This window comes from Anomaloglossus baeobatrachus, chromosome 12, assembly GCF_048569485.1.
Source record: "Anomaloglossus baeobatrachus isolate aAnoBae1 chromosome 12, aAnoBae1.hap1, whole genome shotgun sequence".
Classification (NCBI taxonomy): Eukaryota; Metazoa; Chordata; class Amphibia; order Anura; family Aromobatidae; genus Anomaloglossus; species Anomaloglossus baeobatrachus.
This window is the reverse complement of record NC_134364.1, coordinates 114,483,618-114,508,150: the sequence shown is the minus strand read 5'-3', so window position 1 is coordinate 114,508,150 and position 24,533 is coordinate 114,483,618. Positions and strand designations below refer to the sequence as shown.

Here is a 24,533-nt window from a genome sequence, read left to right as displayed (position 1 = left end):
GTAGTAACAGGACTTACTGCTGAGTGGAGAGTAGAAAACATCCGGCTCCTATCTAGCCCCCAACCCGCAGTGTATAACATCTGGCCCCTCGCCTAAACCACTAACCTCTCATGTATGACACCCAGCCCCTCAACCATCCCCTTACACCCCCACCCCCTCGTGTATAACATCCGACCCCTCACCCAAAACTCCCCTCATCATGCACAACATCCAGCCCCTCGCCACCCCCCCTCCCCCTCACACAGCCCCCAGTGTATAACTTCCGGCCCTTGGCCCTTCCCCCTCGCTCCCCCCAGTGTATAACATCCAGCGCTTCCCCCTCAGTCCCCCCCCCCCCTCGTATATAATGTCCGCCTCCTCTCCCCCCAGTGTATAACATCCAGCGGTTCCCCCTCAGTCCCCCCCCTCGTATATAATGTCTGCCTCCTCTCCCCCCCAGTGTATAACATCCAGCGGTTCCCCCTCAGTCCCCCCCCCCCCCCCCCTCGTATATAATGTCCGCCTTCTCTCCCCCCAGTGTATAACATCCAGCGCTTCCCCCTCTCCCCCTGTGCATAACATCCGTCTCTCCCCCCAGCAATCCAGCCCCCCCCCGTGTATAATGTTCACCTTCTGTCCTCAGTGTATAAGATCCGGCCCTTCACTCCCTGTGTAAACCCACTGTATGATATCCACCCCCTCTCCACCCAGTGTATAACATCTGGCCCTTCCTCCTCTCCCCCAGTGTATAACGTCTGCCTCCTCTCCCCCCAGTGTATAACATCTGGCTCTTTCCCCTCGAACTCTCTCTCTCCCCCCCCTCCCCCTTCCCCCATGTGTAACGTCCACCTCCTCTCCCCCCAGTGTATAACATCCGGCTCTTTCCCCTCACACACTCTCTTCCCCCTCGCTCTCCCTTGTATATCGTCCGCCTCCTCTCCCCCCAGTGTATAACATCCGGCTCTTTCCCCTCACACTATCCCTTCCCCCTCGCTCCCCCTTGTATATCGTCCGCCTCCTCTCCCCCCAGTGTATAACATCCGTCTCTTTCCCCTCACACTCTCCCTTCCCCCTCGCTCCCCCTTGTATATCGTCCGCCTCCTCTCCCCCAAGTGTATAACATCCGGCTCTTTCCCCTCATCTTCTTTCTTCCCCCTCGCTCTCCCTTGTCTAACGTCCGCCTCTTCTCCCCCCAGTGTATATCATCCGCCTCTTCCCCCTCACACTCTCCCTTCCCCCTCGCTCTCCCTTGTATAACGTCCGCCTCTTCTCCCCCCAGTGTATATCATCCGCCTCTTCCCCCTGATTTCCTTCTCCGATACTCACCAGTGTTGTGGATCTCCTCTGTTATATATATTCCTTCCCTGTAGGTTAGTCCTCCAATCACCGGGGTTCCTGTAGCTGGGGCCAAGGTTGGATCAAAGGCGTCGATGTCAAAGCTTAGGTGGATGGCCCTCTGTCTCCTAATAGGAAAGGGATACACTCTGTGAGATCCATTCACGTCACCACCCACACCGTCACTGGGAAAGCCCAGGATGTAATCTCCAGAAGACACTGCGGTGCCACATATCTTCTAGACAATATCCAGTAGACAATATCCAGTAGATATTGATTATTATACACACATCATAAATCATCATCCACTCTTACCTTCCCAGTAGCTGATCAAATGTTCTCTCCATCACTTTCTGGATTCCAATGCGATCGATTTGCCTCATTGAGTAATATGTGATATTGTACTTCTTCAGGATGAACCTGAAATGACAGACGACTGGTGAATGTGCTGTAAAAGTAGATTGCAATACAAAAAGGTCCATGTTCATATTGACCATTTGCCTATGGAAGGAACTTTACAGGATACATAACTTGCCAATCGCCCCCCAATCCCGAAAGGAGGACTTTGCAGCGCTCCTTTGGATAGAGAGACGGTCCCATATGTGCTTCTCTGCTACATTCACTCTCAATAAGACCCCGTCCTGGGCAATTACAAAGACTGAGTCCAAGTATTGAGGACCCCCTCCCCCCTTAATCAACAGCCTCTCATCCAGACAATCCGTGCAAAGCAGGAGAAAAAGGTTGGTTGGATAATGCACAGTAAAGGCCCCATCACACACCGAGATAAATCTTTGGCAGATCTGTGGTTGCAGTGAAATCATGGAGATATTGTTCCATTTGTACACAGCCACAAACCTGGCACTGATTGTCCACAATTTCACTGCAACCACAGATCTACCACAGATCTGCCACAGATTTTTCTCTGTGTGTGACAGGCCCTTTACTGTTATTGTGTATCATCCAGCCAACCTTTTTCTCCTGCTTTGCACTGATGAGGAGCAAAAACCCCGAAACACGCGTCCGGAAGTAGTGTCTGATTTGGCTTTTTAACCTAAGTTGTGTGGCAAGGCCCTTCTATAACGGGTAAATATTCATTTTTAGGATGTCTTGCGCCATTCCGTGGCACTAAAGTTCCTATCCTGTTTCTGCCTGAAGAGAATATGTGCACATTTAATTTCTCAGAGGAGCATTGCACGGGCTGTAAACTTTCCTGGGGGTTAAAGGCCTAGTTAGAATAAAAAAAAAAAAAAAAACGTTTAACCCTGCAAACAGCAGGACAGGTGATAAAAGGTATGATCCGTGGGGGTCCAAATGCTAGGACCTCCATGGATGTGAAAAACAGTGTCCTGATGTCACCTGTGTAAAGAAAGCATTGATTAGCTGCTTTCTTGTGCACTGTGCATAGGCAAAAAGCTGCCAATTAGTTTTGGGGGCGTGGTCACACAGAGCAGGAGGACTACATGGCACAAGACAACCAGTCCTGTACTGATAATCTCTTGCTGATAAAACATTGATTTTATAAAAACTACAGCAAGCAGCCATGTATGTGCCTCACTGCTGGAATCAGGATCTCTTTCTCTACATCATACTACTCTCATTTTAGGCAAATATCTAAGGACAGATTCCCATGTTTTATAGCATGGCATAACATCTGGAAGAGTCTGAAGCCCCTACTAATTTTTAAACAAGTCAAATTCTTCTGAAATGTGACTGAATCGTATGTTATATAAAAAAATGATTGCTCAACTTACTGCTCAGCTGGGTCCAGGTCTCGTAATCCGACGTATACGATGTCCGATGTGGAAATACAGGGTTTTGTCCAAGAGAAACCAGGAATTAAAGGCACCTACAAAAAATAAGATAGAAACAAATGTGGTATAAAGAAGGTATTGTGTGTGTGTATATAGGGGACCGAGTGAAAAATGATACAACTCCAGTATACTAAGTGACCACAGTAGCTCCAAATCAGTCCTGAAATATTGCCCAGAGTTTTATTTTATATGGGCAGACACCGAAATATATTACAGGAAGTGGGGTACGGATCTTTTTCTCTTTACAAGAAGAGGGGGTGAGACATTATCTATTTGCTCCTGCTCTCCTGTCTGTCATATTGCATACAGATGTACCAGTAACATGCGAGCTTTCGGGTCAGGGCATCCAATCCATAGGAAAATGGCAGCAGCAATAGAATTCGGAGGAAGGGATGCTCCAGCACCTATAGTGCTGGCAGAATGCCGAAAAGAAGGACACTTTCACTAAAAGGGGGAGAATTAGTAGAATCCCTGGAAATATTATACTGTACTTTTTTTTATTATTATTTTTAGTGTTGTGCAAAAGGACTTTGCACTGATGAGGGACAATACCCTGAAAAATGTGTCACCATATAGAGATTCTGGTTAAGAGGCAAGGCTTGTTAAGGGGTTGATACTGACTTTTCGAATTGCTACTTCCAATAGATGACGCTAGAGTTCAAGTCAGGCCGGTGTCCCACTTTCGATTCCCTCGCGTGTATCTTGCGCGATTTTCACTGTGCATCACTCGGCACGGACTCACACTCTGCTCACAGGAGCGGGTCGGTTGCGTGCATCTCTATGCAACCGACCAGCTCCTGTGAGCAGAGTGAGTCCGTGAAGGGTGATGCACAGTGAAAACTCGCGTGAGATACACGCGAGGCAATCGCAAGTGGGACACCGGCCTAAATGTATAAATAAAGCAATAATGTAAAGCAATAATCTTGCAGATCTGAGGGGCCGCATGTAACAAAATTCTCCTTTGTGTCTAATAGATTTCCTTCTACCTCAAAATAATGGATATATACTGTATATATAGCTTGAAAAAAAAAATATCACCAGTAATTGATTCACAGGCCCCTGATGATGCAGAGCCCTGCGAAACGCCTCCTTCCTGCCAGTTTCCCGGCTTTTCTGATTTGTAGTTTTTGTTACTGCGCAAAGTTGCACCAGGCATACAAATCAAATAAGGATCTGGGAAGCCGGGCGGTGGGAGACCTTTGATCTGATGGCCATAGACGATTGACCAATTCATTTGTTTATTTCTAATCACCTTCTCCTGCAGCTCCTTTAAAAGAAAGGACACCGGCTGCCCGTGCAGATTCCCCGATGGCGTGGTCAGTGGTGTGTTGATATCTGCGTGTGCGTCCACCCAGATCAGACACAGGTCTGGGTAATGCTGAGCGTGGCCACTCACGGAGCCAAGGGCCAAACTGAGAGACAAAAGATAAATAAATGTTAGTAGTGTACATAGTAAAATGTCCACCGCCATAGTGACCGCACATTAGCCTATGGCTACTGCTAATGTTGGGTAACGCGGCCCTCAGACGCACCTGTGATCTCCTCCCAGGGTTACACATGTGTGACCGGCTCCGATTACTCTGTTCACTTCTTTAGCCAGCCTATGACAGGCGAGCCCGACTGTCCGCGGGTATTTGACGGTATTATTGTACAGTTCATCATCAGGGACCTGGACAAAGTTCAGATCTCCGACATCATATACGCTGCATCCTGGGAAAGAAAACAGAGGCTCAATAACTACCAGGCTCCTCACTACTATTATTACTAACAACAATATTAAAAGAAATTGCCAAAACTGGACACAAATTATATTATTTGGTTATTCTAAGATTCTTTAAAGCTTAAAGGGTATCCCAGTCTTCAAATATAATCAATTATCCCCTAAATTCCTAAGAATTTTTAGAATGGTGTCGGTCCCCCTCCCAGATGTTAAATGGTGTGGGTCTTCCTCTCAGTGGGTTCCTCTCTGTTTTTAAATGGTGTGGGTCCCCTTGTCAGTTTTAAAATAATGTGGGTCCCCCTGTCAGTTTATAATGTTGTGGGTCCCCCTCCCAGTTTTTAAATGGTGTAGGTCCCCCTGTCAGTTTCAAAATAGTGAGAGTCCCCCTGTCAGTTTAATAGTGTGGGTCCCCCTTCTAGTTTAATAGTGTGGGTCCCCTTCCCATCTTTTAAATGGTGTGGGTCCCCCTGTCACTGTTTAAATGGTGTGGGTCCCCCTCCCAGTTTTTAAATGGTGTGGGCCCCCCTCCCAGTTTTTAAATGGTGTGGGCCCCCCTCCCAGTTTTTAAATGGTGTGGGCCCCCCTCCCAGTTTTTAAATGGTGTGGGCCCCCCTCCCAGTTTTTAAATGGTGTGGGTCCCCCTCCCAGTTTTTAAATGGTGTAGGTCCCCCTGTCAGTTTCAAAATAGTGAGAGTCCCCCTGTCAGTTTAATAGTGTGGGTCCCCCTTCTAGTTTAATAGTGTGGGTCCCCTTCCCATCTTTTAAATGGTGTGGGTCCCCCTGTCACTATTTAAATGGTGTGGGTCCCCCTCCCAGTTTTTAAATGGTGTGGGTCCCCCTCCCAGTTTTTAAATGGTGTGGGCCCCCCTCCCAGTTTTTAAATGGTGTGGGTCCTCCTCCCAGTTTTTAAATGGTGTGGGTCCCCCTCCCAGTTTTTAAATGGTGTGGGTCCCCCTCCCAGTTTTTAAATGGTGTGGGTCCCCCTCCCAGTTTTAAATGGTGTGGGTCGCCCTCCCAGTTTTTAAATGGTGTGGGTCCCCCTGTCAGCCTTAAAATAATGTGTGTCCCCCTGTCAGTTTATAATGTTGTGGGTCCCCCTACCAGTTTTTAAATGGTGTAGGTCCCCCTGTCCGTTTTAAAATAGTGGGAGTCCCCCTGTCAGTTTAATAGTGTGGGTCCCCCTTCTAGTTTAATAGTGTGGGTCCCCTTCCCATCTTTTAAATGGTGTGGGTCCCCCTGTCACTTTTTTAAATGGTGTGGGTTCCCCTGTCACTTTTTAAATGGTGTGGGTTCCCCCGTCACTTTTTAAATGGTGTGGGTCCCCCTGTCACTTTTTAAATAGTGTGGGTCCCCTTCCCAGTTTTTAATGGTGTGGGTCCCCCTCCCAGTTTTTAAATGGTGTGGGTCCCCCTACCAGTTTTTAAATGGTGTGGGTCCCCCTCCCAGTTTTTAAATGGTGTGGATCCCCCTCCCAGTTTTTAAATGGTGTGGGTCCCCCTACCAGTTTTTAAATGGTGTGGGTCCCTGTTATGATTCAGTGACCGAGGAGGATCAAAAATGCGGAAACCCAAAAAGTAACCAGAGTGGCTAGAACCTTAACGGACTGCAGACCTAATCCTGACACACAACTAGAAGTAGCCGTGGGACGAGCCTACAATAATCTAGTCATCTCGACAAAGCCGGAGAACTAAATATTCTTACAGATAGAAATATTAGAAAAGCTAATCTGCCTCAGAGCAATCCCCAAAGACATAGATAGCCCCCCACATGTAAAGACTACTGTGATATAGGAAAACACAATACAAAGCCAGAAAACAGATTCAGCAAAGATGAGGCCCAAACTATCTTTATAGGAAAGGATAGGAAAGAGCACTGCCTGCAGCCATAAAAACGCTAATAAATCTCAGCACGCCTGATATGGCAAGACCCTGAGGCCAAAAACACTAATATAGATGAGGGACTGAATTTAATACCAAGCATGACAAAACACCAAACATAGCAGAATCACGGAGTTAAGTATACACACACTCCCAGCAGGGAATGATCCAATTCCACCAAGAACTCCGCACAGGCAAAATAGGAATCAAGCATTAGTATCAAAACAGAAAAAACACCAAGAAAGTGGAAACAATAAACAGAGGTACAAAGACCACTTATCTGAGAGAAGTTCTGGTAGAGAAAAGGGCTGGTTTCAGAATGTCCTTAGCACACAGGAGATCCATTGAGCACCGGCAAGTAACAGGAGAAAACTACTCAGTTATATAGGCCCAATCTGAAAGACCTGATTACCAGTCCTCTACATGTGTGTGGCTCTCATTCCACAAGTCAACTGCACAGCCAGCACTAACCACAAGAGGGAGCCCCAAACTGGAAAATGTATTCACAACAGGTCCCCCTCTCAAGTGGATATTTTTCACTTAAAGAGAATCTGTCACATGATCAAAAGTGGCGAGATGTTGCTCATGTTTTATTCTCACTGATCCCCTGAATATACCTTTGGGTTTTTTAAACCAACATATGGGCTATTTAATTTTATGCTAATTTTTAATGTAAGGAATGATCCTCGGATATGTGTCTTTAGGCTGATTTGCATAAATACCCAATGAGCCACACCCCCATAATAAAAACCATAAAACGGTCCATATTTCTAGAACCGTATGATGGATTTAAAAGATAAAAAAACAAACTATGAAATAGGGGAGGAGAAGGAATAAAAAAAAAAAAAAAAAGGAAAAGCTGACCACTTTAACGGCAGGGAATATTTAGGTGGTTGGTAAGAGATAAAGAAAAGTACAGATGACTGAAATATCAATAAAATTGACTAGCAGAAGCTCCATCAAATCTGTATGGATGACATTTATTTTTTTCATAAGTCATTGGCGTCACGCTCGACCACATTTTTGAAGCGTGGAATACTCCTAAAAATCACAAGCGGACTCTTACCAATGCTTGACAATCTTTCAATGAGTCCGGCACTTCTGATAGCTGCTGGTCCGTGTTCTACGCCTTGCCATTTCTGAAAAATAAAAGTGCAAAGTTTTAGATCATCGATGTACCGGAACCATGACTGGGTTTATGTATTTTTCAGTTTGTGCAAGAAAAAAAATGAAATCTGTTGTTACATGGAAACCATCAATAAGTAGGCCATGTGCTACTGACATAGCTTATGCTTGGTGCTAATTTGATAACTATCACATTGAGTGTGAATAATAAGTGGATCAGAAGACTCTAGAATGATGTAATGATGGGGTTGATCAGACTTGTGTTTGGGTGTTTCCTATGTGCAACTTGCTGAACCTGAATTACTAAAGTTGGTTAATACATAGCTCGTTAATAGATACCGGACGGTCACTGGTCGGGCGTCTATACGCGTTTCTCTGACTCTCTAAATTAAATAGTTCTTGTTAAAAAGTCCCTGAGTCTTATAACTTGTAGTCAGGTCACCACCCCCCTAACCACTTCTTTAGTGATCAGGCAGAGCGCTCATACTCTGCCTGATCACTGAAAGAACATGATGTACACATTGGATTCACCTTTCCACCAACCATTTATAGTCCTCTGGTTGCAGTACAGGGTTGAGATTGAAGTCTCGGAAGCCCTGGAGATGTTAAAAGAAGTGACATGCTCATTAGTCAAGCAGTTGCCCGCTTTTCCTGGGTAAAGTCGGTGGCTGCATCGGTGATGGCGTCTGAACATTTTTTTTTACTAGAAACTCTCTCAAATCTTCCTTAGAAAATATAGATTTTCCACTTCGTTTTTGCTCCAAAAGCTTTGAAAGCCCAAGTAATCAAAGCTTCAAAAATTAGCAACATTTTGGCGACTCTCAAGGCTGCGCTAAAATACAATGATTTTCCGAACTCATGCCATTTTTGCCCAGCTCTGACCAATGGTTATTCCCAAAGTGACAAATATGATAAGAGAGAAATTACTGATCACTTGGGGTCCAACTAATGGGACTACGGTCAAGAACGGAGCGGTGGTGGTGCAGACACTCATCCTAGGGGAATGTCGGAAAGAGCCGAGTGCGGTACTCGGCCAGTCCCATAGGCGATGAGTGGAGAAGAGATCAAGAATTTACACCTCTGCTCCATCCAAGACATGAATATAGAGCCTCCAACCAATCCGAACCTCATACCCTATCCTATGGATATCTTGTAATCTTCCGTAAGTGTTTGGGTATTGTCTAGAATAGGGATCATTGAGAGCAAATGTTGGCAGGAGGTCTATGTCTGCTGTAGGTAATTATAACTTGAACTCAGTGCCCCGTGTCCTTCCGAGAGATGTCTTGCCTTGAGTGAAAGCGGTCATCTAAAATGAGCTTCCTATGTAAAGAACTACTAAGAAAACTGAAGCTGGATACTATGTTCTACCGCCCTACAGGAGATATAGGATGATCGTGAGACATCGTTAGGGACTTTAGGGTTACCATCAAACATCAGGTGGTCCTCAAACACTGAGTCTGGAAAGCACGGATGGGACTATACCAAGATAGTGCCCCATCATCATAGTCATCCTTCCCCCTCCCCCAGGGATCGACGGCCAACCTACTGCTTCTATGTAGAACCCTAGAAATGGTTGAGGCTTTGAGCTTTGTTTCGACCTCTGTCCCTCCTTGCAACTTCCTTCTCCTCCAACGCATGACTGATTAGCACTAAGAACTGTCTTCATTTTTTGGGAGGGTAGGTGAATAACCTGGCGTTATTTCTCCTTGTTATAAGCCATTTCAGACTGGAATGAGGTCGCCAAATCTTAACAACCTTTTGATGTCCCAAAATGAGACATTTAAACCTTCAAAATACCCATTTCTGGTATGAGCCTTATCTCTCTATGGTTCGGTTCTTAGGATTATCCTTGCAAAAATCGGGACTTCTGGCAAGTTCTGGTATTATTCCCGAGAGCTAGTGTTAAAAAATCCAAACCAATATCTGCTGCTACGTGAGGTCGCACTGCCACTTCCCCTTTAGCACCACATGGTCTAAAGACCTCCAGTCTGAGCTGTGCAACTGCTAATGCTGCAGCATCAGAGCACAGGGACATCGAATCTTCAGAGCAGCACTTACAAGCTTGTTATCAAAGAGAATTTTCATTTTTCAAGTGCTTTCATTGCTCAGGAGCTAAAAATCAGTAAAAACATTAGTAGAATGAGGCATGACTATATATATCCTACTTTAGCTGTAGTATTTGCATATGATATATATAGTTCCTACTCCAAGAATAAGCCCTAGCAGGATTTTTCGGTCTTTCCGGAGTATGCTTAAAATATAAGCCCTCCTCCAAAAATAATCCCTACTTGCAGATCATCATACTAATGCGGTATGTATAATCTTCAAGAGACTGTCAGCTAGCGATCCAGCCGAGAACCTTCTCATGCTAAGTGCGGCTGCTAGAACGTCACTTCCTAAAATAAATGAGATTAGTCATGTAGTCTGACTCAGATTACGAGCATAGTCCTTCCTGTACGGGGGCGAGTCAGGCCGAGAGGATGGAGTAACTGCTCCTAAGTGAAGGTGACAAATAAGAAGACATTACATGAAATATATTGGGTCTAAAGGGGTTGTCCGGTACTTTAATACTGATGACCCATCCTTAGGATAGATCATCAGCACCAGATTAGTAGAGATTCCACACTGTCATGCTTGCCGCCGGAAGATGGTGCTGTGACGAGCTGAAGTGGACCACAGGGGAAAACCGGGCATACCGTTCCATGAGGTAGAGGACCGGGACTGTGGCAGCTGACCCCCAGGACAGGGGTAGACAAGACTGAGTCTCAAGTATGGACAGGCACCACCAGAGTAGCTCCCAACAGGTAGTACTGGCAAGACAGACAGGCAGAGTCTCTACCACTAACACGGCCGGACGGACAGGTAAAGTTACCAACAAGGCAGAAGGAATGGCCAGGGCAGGCAGAGTCTCTAATACCAACAGGGCAGGCAGTCCAGGTACAGGCAGGAAGGGACTGGAACCAGGCGCCAACAGGCAGGACGAGCTAGTAGCCAGGTATGGGCAGGACAAGTCTGGAACCAGGTGCCCAACAGGGCGGAACAGACTGGGATCAGGTACGGGCAGGACAGGGCTGAATACAATAAAGGACCATATGGGACAGGCAGGAACAGGACCAGATGGAACAGGTGACCTGACAACTGAATAGACAGAACGAACTGACTAACAGGTGTTGAACAGGCAACTCCGCTACAGGGAGATTGCCCTAAATATTCAGTTTCTCTCAGCGATAGGCAGAGAGACACTTTCTGGGAGTAGCACGCTGGCCTTTTAAGAGCGGGGCAGGGGCATGCGCACACTTCCAAGGAGCGCTCCTGGGGGTCCTGTGACTTGCACAGACTCCGGGAGGCGGGCGGAAGAGGAACTCAAGTGGAGGAGTGAACAGGGACGCCGGGCAGCAAGGGAGCCGACCGCGGTGGTGAGCCAATGCGTGTCCCAGCAAGAGGGGAGAGGAAGGGACGCAGCGTTACACACCCCCAGGTGGCTGGAGGTGATCAGTTGTGGAGCGCCATCAGGTGCACAATGGGCGCGACCAGGTATAATGCATCTGCCCCTATTTGATAGAATGGGACTGGATGTGCACTACGGTCACTATGCAGTTGGCGAAGGATATCTGGCTGACACAGCAGATCATTGGGGGTGGCCGGTGTGATTCCTTGACCAATCTGATATTGATGAACTATCCTAAGGTTAGATGATCAATAGCAAAGTACCAGATACATGAATTCAAGTAAGGAAAGAGATGTGTCACCAAAAGGTGGACAATCCCTCGAATTATACATGAGATAATCATTTATTGGACCTTCTGATTTCAAGGGAATGTTGCAGTTTAAGGGGGTTATCCTGGAAAGGATTGGGCATGCTAGAACAGAACATGCCCAATCCTTTTATTCTCAAGGGAGGTGCCTATTGAGAACACACTGACCAGAGGTGGTAGATTGAGAGGTATAGCTGTAGTTGGAGTTGGCCTTCTAAATTATCCAGGAAGAGTAATCTTAAAAACCTGGTAGAGCACCAACCCAAGAGGTAAATCAGGAGATTGTGACTCATGGGGATGGTTCGATCTATATAATGTGGCCATTTTGAAAAGGCTAGGGGGCGACGTTGAAAAGAAGAAATGAGTAGGACACTAACCGGACTTCAATAACATATACTGAAGAAGATTCTTCACAACTTTACCCACTTGGCAGGGTAAGGTCCGGAAACATCTCATCTTCCGGGACATTGTCCAGGACATGAAATCAGTCGACCGCTTCATCTCGGGTCATACGAGGACATGGGCTGAAAGGAGTGTGTCCATCCCAAGGTAATGAGTGACTTGGTTGAGGGGAGTTTGGGGTGGAAGAACATGACCGACTGGCCACCTAGAACTCCAAGAATGAGGATTGTGAGGCCAACGTCTTCCCAACATCAGTGTCTGACCTCACAAATGGGCAAGATCTTGTAAAAAAGCTGATATAGCAGCCTAACTCCATATTATCGGGTGCCCCTTTTTGGAAGTTGATAGGTACGAAGGTGACCAGGTCGGGCCGTGCCCCACGCAGCAAATTCTTGTGCTTGCAGAGTTTCAAACTCTGTGCCAAGCGAAATTAATATGCGGCAGCTGCTTTTATTTTTCGTCCTGGATAAGACGGTGCCGGAGAAAGAACCCGCTACAATTGCACAATCTTTCTATAATTAGATGCTTTAGCACCGGCATCGGAGGAAAAACAGGTCCTAGGAATAGAACGTTTCCTTTGGAATAAAGTTACACGTTGGAAGAAAATGTAGAAAAAGATATGCAAAGAACTTCTCAAAATAAAAATTTGATTTTTTTTTAAAAGGCCTGAAAGAGGGTCTGAGAAGAAGGTATATGGATTCCTATGTCTAAAAATGGGGTTTGCAATGGAGGTGAGGCACTTAAAGGGGTTATTCGCATCTTGCGATATGGATATTTTTGGATAGAGCTTGTAAAAACAAACACTTTGCAATTTACTGCTTCTTAAAATTTGCAGCCGTTCTTGAGATATTCACACTTTTCTTTTGTTTACAGCTCGTTGTCAAGGAGACCGACCACCGCTGTTATCCAGCTTATAAGTTCTGCGCTGAAGCTGGCCATTATTAAATGCTGAAAGCGCACTCCAATGATCCTGACCAGCATCAAAACTGTGCTTACTAGCTAAAGACAAAAAAGCTTGTAAGAGCTGCGCATGTTCTGCTGTCTACAGAGGTGGTCGGTCTCCATGACGACACAAAAAAAGTGTTAATATCTCAAGAACGGCTGAAAATTTTAAAAAGCAGTAAATTGCAAAAGTGCTTGTTTTTGCTAGCTCTATCTGATAATACCTATTTATGGAGAGGAGAAAAAACCCTTTAAAAAAATATCCGCTATTAATATTGCATAGTATATACAATATATAATAAGAATCTTGAAAAATTAAGATGTTTAAGCTCTGGATAAAACATAACACCCCTTTGCCATTTTTCGTGACCCGACACTGCACCAAGATGGCAATGTGGCCTATTACCTGTTAAAAGATTAAAGCTGCTGATGTAATGCTCCGTTCCACCTGCGGAGGCACTGTCGGGAAATCGCGGCTAGTTTACCATGCCATATAGGTCCCAAGACATGACATGGAGGGATCCGACTATTGCAGTGGGTTTATCGGTCACCACATTTCACAAAACAAACTCCAACATCATAAATCACATCTCTTGGACCTGATGAGGCTGGTGGACTTGCTATGAAACCCACACACACACACACACACATTGTAATTGCTGTATAACCCCCTTTGAAAGTTTCCAAACCTAATATTAAAAAGGAGTGTTAGGATTTAGACTTGGATTTTCAGAGTAAATACATCAGCTCCATCAGGTCTAAGAGATCTACTTGATAATGGATGCAGTTTATATTGTGAAATCTGGTGATAGATCTGCATAAACTGCAGTATATTACTCCTCAGGATGCCGGATGACAGTCACCGCCGGTTGTTATATTAGTAGAGGCATTCAGTGTAACACAATCACTGATTTTTAATAAAAGTTAGGATTTAGTTGCTATTTTTCGCATTAGACCATACAGATTACAGGATGAAATAGCTCAGTCCTGATGGAAGGGGTCACATGTCTAAAGTGAGTCCGACCAAAACAAGCCGAGAAACCCCCTGATGTAACACTGACGAAATATCTGCCCCCGACCAGAAAACTCCAGAAAACTCCAGAAATAGCAACAGCAGCAATTACCCGAAATAGCGAAAACATACAAGACAACCGCCTGTAACGAGGCACAGTGTGAACAGTCACCTACACTGCGGACCGGTCTATAGGGAGATGGATAGATAGATAGATAGATAGATAGATAGATAGATAGATAGATAGAGGGATAGATAGATAGAGGGATAGATAGATAGAGGGATAGATAGATAGAGGGATAGATAGAGGGATAGAGGAATAGATAGATAGATAGATAGATAGATAGAGGGATAGATAGATAGAGGGATAGATAGATAGATAGATAGAGGGATAGAGGAATAGATAGATAGATAGATAGATAGAGGGATAGATAGATAGAGGGATAGATAGATAGAGGGATAGATAGATAGATAGATAGATAGATAGATAGATAGAGGGATAGAGGAATAGATAGATAGATAGATAGATAGATAGATAGAGGGATAGATAGATAGATAGATAGATAGATAGAGGGATAGATAGATAGAGGGATAGATAGATAGATAGAGGGATAGATAGAGGGATAGAGGAATAGATAGATAGATAGATAGATAGAGGGATAGATAGATAGAGGGATAGATAGATAGATAGATAGATAGAGGGATAGAGGAATAGATAGATAGACAGATAGATAGATAGATAGATAGAGGGATAGATAGATAGAGGGATAGATAGATAGAGGGATAGATAGATAGAGGGATAGATAGATAGAGGGATAGATAGATAGAGGGATAGATAGAGGGATAGAGGAATAGATAGATAGATAGATAGATAGATAGATAGATAGATAGATAGAGGGATAGATAGATAGAGGGATAGATAGATAGATAGATAGATAGAGGGATAGAGGAATAGATAGATAGATAGATAGATAGATAGATAGATAGATAGATAGATAGAGGGATAGATAGATAGAGGGATAGATAGATAGATAGATAGATAGATAGATAGAGGGATAGAGGAATAGATAGATAGATAGATAGATAGAGGGATAGATAGATAGATAGATAGATAGATAGATACATGGATAGATAGAGGGATAGATAGAGGGATAGATAGATAGAGGGATAGATAGATAGAGGGATAGATAGATAGATAGAGGGATAGATAGATAGATAGAGGGATAGAGGGATCGATAGATAGATAGAGGGATAGATAGATAGATAGATAGATAGATAGAGGGATAGATAGAGGGATAGAGGGATAGATAGATAGATAGATAGAGGGATAGAGGGATAGATAGATAGATAGAGGGATAGATAGATGGATAGAGGGATAGATAGATAGATAGATAGATAGATAGATAGATAGATAGATAGATAGATAGATAGATAGATAGATAGATAGATAGATAGATAGAGGGATAGATAGATAGATAGAGGGATAGATAGATAGAGGGATAGATAGATAGAGGGATAGATAGAGGGATAGAGGGATAGAGGGATAGATAGATAGATAGATAGATAGATAGATAGATAGATAGATAGATAGAGGGATAGATAGATAGATAGAGGGATAGATAGATAGAGGGATAGATAGATAGAGGGATAGATAGATAGAGGGATAGATAGATAGAGGGATAGATAGATAGATAGATAGATAGATAGATAGATAGATAGATAGAGGGATAGATAGATAGAGGGATAGATAGAGGGATAGAGGGATAGAGGGATAGATAGATAGATAGAAAGATAGATAGAGGGATAGATAGATAGATAGATAGATAGATAGATAGATAGATAGATAGATAGATAGATAGATAGAGATAGATAGATAGGGCCAGATGAACCAGGACCCCGGGCACAGCTCTCCCAAACCCAACTGGACAAAATAACCAATCACAGCAGCCTGACAAGAACCAGAATCAGGAAGATGGTAGACGAGGGCCAGGAGAGGTATGTCAGTGACTGGAGGACCGACATCAACACCTCACAGAAACTGACCACGTACCAGAGACTACAGAGAGACTACAGACTGGCCCCATATCTGGAGAAACTCCCGGACCCCAGAGACCGCAGGACCCTGAGCCGATATAGACTCAGTGCCCACAGTCTAGCCATCGAATCCGGCCGTCACAAGCAGAGCTACAAGCCCAGGGAGGACAGACTGTGCCAACACTGTGACCTGGAGGCCCTGGAGGATGAAACCCACCTCCTGCTACACTGCACCAAGTACTCAGCAGTGAGGGACACTCACTTCAGGAGACTCTCCCATCTCTTCCCGGATTTCAGCTCCATGAAGGAGGAAGAGAAAATATATATCCTGCTGGGGGAAGAAGAGAGCGCAGTGGAGATAGCAGCGCGGTATGTGAGCGAATGTCATAGACTTCCAGAAAGAGAACTATGATAAGTCATGGACTTCCATAGCCCCCCATCCCAGATGTGGCCCCCCCAATCCCCACCCTGGATATGCCCCAACCACCGTTACTACAGTCCCCACCCTGGATATGCCCCATCATAAGCCATGGACTTCCATAGCCCCCATCCTAGAAGTGCCCCCACAGTCCCCACCCTGGATGTGCCCCATCCATCCTTCCTACAGTCCCCACCCACCATCCCCACAGCCCCAGTCCCTAATGTACACTTGCTTTGGCAAAACTAATTTGTATTTGGTCCTGCCAATAAAACTTATTTGATTTGATTTGATTTGATAGATAGATAGATAGATAGATAGATAGAGGGATAGATAGATAGAGGGATAGATAGATAGATAGATAGAGGGATAGATAGATAGATAGATAGATAGATAGATAGATAGATAGATAGATAGATAGATAGATAGATAGATAGATAGATAGATAGATAGATACATGGATAGAGGGATAGAGGGATAGATAGATAGATGGATAGATGGATACATGGATAGATACATGGATAGATAGATAGAGGGATAGATAGATAGATAGATAGATAGATAGATAGATAGATAGATAGATAGATAGATAGATAGATAGATAGAGGGATAGATAGATAGATAGAGGGATAGATAGATAGATAGAGGGATAGATAGATGGATAGATAGATAGAGGGATAGATAGATAGAGGGATAGATAGATAGAGGGATAGATAGATAGAGGGATAGCTAGATAGCGGGATAGCTAGATAGAGGGATAGATAGATAGAGGGATAGATAGATAGAGGGATAGATAGATAGAGGGATAGATAGATAGAGGGATAGATAGATGGATAGCTAGATAGAGGGATAGATAGATAGAGGGATAGATAGATAGAGGGATAGATAGATAGAGGGATAGATAGATAGAGGGATAGATAGATAGAGGGATAGATAGATAGAGGGATAGATAGATAGAGGGATAGATAGATACATGGATAGATAGATAGATAGATAGAACAGCCTCAAACAATAAACAGAGAGACCCCAACAACCCAGACCTGAGGGAAGCCTATGACACCATACAAAGGCAGTACAAAACCATCCTCAGGAGGAAGAAGCAGAGCTACATCTCTACCAAACTTAGCCAACTCCAAGACGCCCTCCAAGACAACTCCTTCTGGGAAATATGGAGCCACATGGACACAAAGAGCAAGAAAAAGAATGACACCCATATCCAAAATGGCAACATCTGGCTCCAGTACTTCAGAGACCTCTACAAAGACATCCCAAAAGAAGGACTAAGCCAAGAGCAGGAAAACATAACATCAAAACTAAAGGCAATGGAAGAGAAAATCAAAAACTTCCAAAACCCACTGGACACACCAATTACATTACAGGAAGTTGCAGAGAAAATCACTTCCATAAAGTGTAAAAAATCTAGTGGTCTGGATGGAATCCCCCCAGAGATGTTGAAGTACAGCCCACCAGAAATTCAAGCTGCAATGGTTAAACTGTTCAACATTGTGCTGAGTGGTGGTTACTTCCCTCGTACCTGGAACCAAGGACTCATTACACCGATCCACAAGAGTGGGGACAGGTATGACCCTGCCAACTACAGAGGCATATGTGTCAGCAGTAACTTGGGAAAACTGTTCAACAGCATCCTAAACAAAAGGATCATCAGTTTCCTTACCGAGCACAATGTCCTGAGCAAAAGCCAAGCAGGATTCGTGCCAAACCACCGCACCACGGACCACATCTACACCCTGCACAGTCTCATTCAGAGCCATGTCCACAATACAAAGCATGGGAAGATATATGCCTGCTTTGTAGACTTTAAAAAGGCCTTTGACTCAGTGTGGCACCCGGGCTTGTTCTTAAAAATGCTGGAAAGCGGAATAGAAGGAAAGACCTACGATGTCATCAAAAGCTCCTACACCGAGAACCTCTGCTTTTGAGTGTGAACGGTAGAAGAACGGCTTATTTCCAGCAGAGCCGAGGAGTCAGACAGGGCTGCAGCCTAAGTCCAACGCTCTTCAATATTTACATCAATGAGCGGCTACTGCTCTAGAATCTTCACCTGCTCCAGGTCTCACACTCCATGACGCCCAGGTGAAATTCTTGCTCTATGCAGATGACCTACTGCTGGTGTCACCAACCGAGAAAGGCCTCCAAGACAACCTACAGATCTTGGAGAAATTCAGCTCCACATGGGCACTACCGATCAATCTAAAGAAAACCAACATCATGGTGTTCCAGAAGAGAAAAAGAAGATTTGACCAGCATCCTTCATTTGTCCTAAACGGCTGCACTCTAACAGGAACAGACAAATACACCTACTTGGGCCTGGAAATTCACCAGTCAGGGAGCTTCAAACAAGCCATAGAGACCCTGAAAAACAAGGCCTGCAAAACCTTTTATGCCATCCGAAGGACATTGTATCATCTGAAGCCACCAGTGAGGGTCTGGCTAAAAATCTTCGATTCCATCATCGTCCCAATCCTCCTGTACGGCAGCGAAGTCTGGGGCCCTCACACTTACCCAGATTGGTCAAGGTGGGATTCCAGCCCAACAGAAATATTCCACCTGGAATTCTGTAAGCACCTTCTCCAGGTCCATCGAAGCACCTCCAACAGCGCCTGTCGGGCCGAGCTGGGCAGATTCCCTCTACACCTAGCAGCTCTGAAGAGGTCACTATCATTTCAGGCTCACCTACAGAGTAGCAATCCAAGCTCCCATCACCACAAAGCTCTGTTATATATACGTGGGCCAGATGAACCAGGACCCCTGGCACAGCTCTCCCAAACCCAACTGGACAAAATAACCAATCACAGCAGCCTGACAAGAACCAGAATCAGGAAGATGGTAGACGAGGGCCAGGAGAGGTATGTCAGTGACTGGAGGACCGACATCAACACCTCACAGAAACTGACCACGTACCAGAGACTACAGAGAGACTACAGACTGGCCCCATATCTGGAGAAACTCCCGGACCCCAGAGACCGCAGGACCCTGAGCCGATATAGACTCAGTGCCCACAGTCTAGCCATCGAATCCGGCCGACACAAGCAGAGCTACAAGCCCAGGGAGGACAGACTGTGCCAACACTGTGACCTGGAGGCCCTGGAGGATGAAACCCACTTCCTGCTACACTGCACCAAGTACTCAGCAGTGAGGCACACTCACTTCAGGAGACTCTCCCATCTCTTCCCGGATTTCAGCTCCATGAAGGAGGAAGAGAAAATATATATCCTGCTGGGGGAAGAAGAGAGCGCAGTGGAGATAGCAGCGCGGTATGTGAGCGAATGTCATAGACTTCGAGAAAGAGAACTATGATAAGTCATGGACTTCCATAGCCCCCCATCCCAGATGTGGCCCCCCCAATCCCCACCCTGGATATGCCCCAACCACCGTTACTACAGTCCCCACCCTGGATATGCCCCATCATAAGCCATGGACTTCCATAGCCCCCATCCTAGAAGTTCCCCACAGTCCCCACCCTGGATGTGCCCCATCCATCCTTCCTACAGTCCCCACCCACCATCCCCACAGCCCCAGTCCCTAATGTACACTTGCTTTGGCAAAACTAATTTGTATTTGGTCCTGCCAATAAAACTTATTTGATTTGATTTGATTTGATAGATAGATAGATAGATAGATAGATAGAGGGATAGATAGATAGAGGGATAGATAGATAGAGGGATAGATAGATAGAGGGATAGATAGATAGAGGGATAGATAGATAGATAGATAGATAGATAGATAGATACATGGATAGATACATGGATAGATAGATAGATAGAGGGATAGATAGAGGGATAGATGGATAGATAGAGGGATAGATAGAGGGATAGATGGATAGATAGAGGGATAGATATAGGGATAGATGGATAGATAGATAGATAGATAGATAGATAGATAGATAGATAGATAGATAGATAGATAGATAGATAGAGGGATAGATAGAGGGATAGATAGAGGGATAGAGGGATAGATAGATAGATACATGGATAGATACATGGATAGATAGATAGATAGAGGGATAGATAGAGGGATAGATGGATAGATAGAGGGATAGATAGAGGGATAGATGGATAGATAGAGGGATAGATATAGGGATAGATGGATAGATAGATAGATAGATAGATAGATAGAGGGATAGATAGAGGGATAGATAGAGGGATAGATAGAGGGATAGATAGAGGGATAGAGGGATAGATAGATAGATAGATAGATAGATAGATAGCTAGAGGGATAGATAGAGGGATAGATAGATAGATAGAGGGATAGATAGATAGATAGATAGAGGGATAGATAGATAGCTAGAGGGATAGATAGAGGGATAGATAGATAGATGATAGATAGTGGGATGGATAGACAGATAAGGAAAGATAGGTTCTTCCTGTGGCTGTTCTTATACAATCCCCTCTACAGCTATCTCTATGGATCACGTGTGACGCCTCCTGATGACGCATTATCACCTATAGATGACAGACCACTACACACAGGACTACTGCCCCTATTCTCCCCTGATGCAGTGTGATGTCGTAACAGATCATGACAAGTGATGTCATGGCGGATGGTGACAGGTGATGTTGCAGCATCTGGTGTTGCAGTGTAATGTGTGATGACGCAGTGGATGGTGATGGTGGGTGATGTTGCGGCGGATGGTAGCGTATGATGACGTGGCGGATGGGTAATATCATGGCGGATGGTGACGTGATGTTGCGGCGTATGGTGACGTAAGATGTCGCGGCATCTGGTATCGTGGTGTGATGTGTGATGATGCGGTGGATGGTGATGGGGTGATGATGCGGTGGATGGTGATGATGCGGTGGATGGTGAAGGGGGTGATGATGAGGCGGATGGTGATGATGCGGTGGATGGTGATGATGCGGTGGATGGTGATGATGCGGTGGATGGTGATGATGCGGTGGATGGTGATGATGCGGTGGATGGTGATGATGCGGTGGATGGTGATGATGCGGTGGATGGTGATGATGCGGTGGATGGTGAAGGGGGTGATGATGCGGTGGATGGTGATGATGCGGTGGATGGTGATGGGGGTGATGATGAGGCGGATGGTGATGATGCGGTGGATGGTGATGATGCGGTGGATGGTGAAGGGGGTGATGATGAGGCGGATGGTGATGATGCGGTGGATGGTGATGATGCGGTGGATGGTGAAGGGGGTGATGATGCGGTGGATGGTGATGATGCGGTGGATGGTGATGGGGGTGATGATGAGGCGGATGGTGATGATGCGGTGGATGGTGATGATGCGGTGGATGGTGAAGGGGGTGATGATGAGGCGGATGGTGATGATGCGGTGGATGGTGATGATGCGGTGGATGGTGAAGGGGGTGATGATGCGGTGGATGGTGATGATGCGGTGGATGGTGATGGGGGTGATGATGAGGCGGATGGTGATGATGCGGTGGATGGTGATGATGCGGTGGATGGTGAAGGGGGTGATGATGAGGCGGATGGTGATGATGCGGTGGATGGTGATGATGCGGTGGATGGTGATGATGCGGTGGATGGTGAAGGGGGTGATGATGCGGTGGATGGTGATGATGCGGAGGATGGTGATGGGGGTGATGATGAGGCGGATGGTGATGATGCGGTGGATGGTGATGATGCGGTGGATGGTGAAGGGGGTGATGATGAGGCGGATGGTGATGATGCGGTGGATGGTAATGATGCGGTGGATGGTGATGATGCGGTGGATGGTGATGATGCGGTGGATGGTGAAGGGGGTGATGATGCGGTGGATGGTGATGATGCGGTGGATGGTGATGGGGGTGATGATGAGGCGGATGGTGATGATGCGGTGGATGGTGATGGGGGTGATGATGAGGCGGATGGTGATGATGCGGTGGATGGTGATGATGCGGTGGATGGTGAAGGGGGTGATGATGAGGCGGATGGTGATGATGCGGTGGATGGTAATGATGCGGTGGATGGTGATGATGCGGTGGATGGTGATGATGCGGTGGATGGTGAAGGGGGTGATGATGCGGTGGATGGTGATGGGGGTGATGATGCGGTGGATGGTGATGATGAGGCGGATGGTGATGGGTGATGTCGCGGCAGATTATGTTGCGGTTAACGGTGACGTATGATGTTGAGGCAGATGGTGACGGGTGATGTCGCAGACAGTAGTGATGGCGGGTGATGTCACGGCAGATGATGACGCGGCGGATGGTGATGTCAGGGTGTATGGTGATGTAGCAGTGATGATGTGTGATGTTGCAGTGAAATAATAAGATAACATTACTAATGATGTCTGGAGATGTGGCAGATGTGACGGGTGATGACGTGGTGGATAATGTCACGGTGGATGGTGGAGTGTGATGGCATGAGATGTCATGGTGTCTGGTGATGTCACGGTGGATGGTGGAGTGTGATGGCATGAGATGTCATGGTGTCTGGTGATGTCGCGGTGGATGGTGGAGTGTGATGGCATGAGATGTCATGGTGTCTGGTGATGTCACGGTGGATGGTGGAGTGTGATGGCATGAGATGTCATGGTGTCTGGTGATGTCACGGTGGATGGTAGAGTGTGATGGCATGAGATGTCATGGTGTCTGGTGATGTCGCGGTGGATGGTGGAGTGTGATGGCATGAGATGTCATGGTGTCTGGTGATGTCACGGTGGATGGTGGAGTGTGATGCATGAGATGTCACGGTGTCTGGTGATGTCACGGTGGATGGTGGAGTGTGATGGCATGAGATGTCATGGTGTCTGGTGATGTCACGGTGGATGGTGGAGTGTGATGGCATGAGATGTCATGGTGTCTGGTGATGTCACGGTGGATGGTGGAGTGTGATGGCATGAGATGTCACGGTGTCTGGTGATGTAACGGTGGATGGTGGAGTGTGATGGCATGAGATTTCACGGTGTCTGGTGATGTCACAGTGTTTGGTGGAGTGTGATGGCATGAGATGTCATGGTGTCTGGTGATGTCGCGGTGGATGGTGGAGTGTGATGGCATGAGATGTCACGGTGTCTGGTGATGTCACGGTGGATGGTGGAGTGTGATGGCATGAGATGTCATGGTGTCTGGTGATGCCACGGTGTTTGGTGGAGTGTGATGCATGAGATGTCACGGTGTCTGGTGATGTCACGGTGGATGGTGGAGTGTGATGCATGAGATGTCACGGTGTCTGGTGATGTCACGGTGGATGGTGGAGTGTGATGGCATGAGATGTCATGGTGTCTGGTGATGTAACGGTGGATGGTGGAGTGTGATGGCATGAGATTTCATGGTGTCTGGTGATGTCACAGTGTTTGGTGGAGTGTGATGGCATGAGATGTCACGGTGTCTGGTGATGTCGCGGTGGATGGTGGAGTGTGATGGCATGAGATGTCACGGTGTCTGGTGATGTCACGGTGGATGGTGGAGTGTGATGGCATGAGATGTCATGGTGTCTGGTGATGCCACGGTGGATGGTGGAGTGTGATGGCATGAGATGTCATGGTGTCTGGTGATGCCACGGTGTTTGGTGGAGTGTGATGCATGAGATGTCACGGTGTCTGGTGATGTCACGGTGGATGGTGGAGTGTGATGCATGAGATGTCACGGTGTCTGGTGATGTCACGGTGGATGGTGGAGTGTGATGCATGAGATGTCACGGTGTCTGGTGATGTCACGGTGTCTGGTGATGTCACGGTGTCTGGTGATGTCACGGTGTCTGGTGATGTCACGGTGTTTGGTGGAGTGTGATGGCATGAGATGTCACGGTGTCTGGTGATGTCACGGTGGATGGTGGAGTGTGATGGCATGAGATGTCACGGTGTCTGGTGATGTCACGGTGGATGGTGGAGTGTGATGGCATGAGATGTCATGGTGTCTGGTGATGTCACGGTGGATGGTGGAGTGTGATGGCATGAGATGTCACGGTGTCTGGTGATGTCACGGTGGATGGTGGAGTGTGATGGCATGAGATGTCACGGTGTCTGGTGATGTCACGGTGTCTGGTGGAGTGTGATGGCATGAGATGTCACGGTGTCTGGTGATGTCACGGTGTCTGGTGGAGTGTGATGGCATGAGATGTCACGGTGTCTGGTGCTGTCATGGTGTTTGGTGGAGTGTGATGGCATGAGATGTCACGGTGTCTGGTGATGTCACGGTGTC

General features: G+C 46.1%; 1 protein-coding gene across 1 annotated transcript in view; it reads right to left on the bottom strand.

Annotated features, from left to right (window-relative positions):
* The window catches only part of ARG2 (arginase 2), a 31,631-nt gene that overhangs the window by 1,527 nt on the left and 5,571 nt on the right, over positions 1-24,533 (bottom strand). Inside the window, exons 2-7 of the mRNA XM_075329829.1 lie at positions 7,789-7,861; positions 4,658-4,835; positions 4,378-4,537; positions 3,066-3,160; positions 1,630-1,734; positions 1,306-1,442 (exon numbers count right to left, since the gene is read on the bottom strand). Of these exons, the coding sequence (XP_075185944.1) occupies positions 1,306-1,442; positions 1,630-1,734; positions 3,066-3,160; positions 4,378-4,537; positions 4,658-4,835; positions 7,789-7,861 (748 nt within the window). The remainder of the gene's footprint in view (positions 1-1,305; positions 1,443-1,629; positions 1,735-3,065; positions 3,161-4,377; positions 4,538-4,657; positions 4,836-7,788; positions 7,862-24,533) is intronic.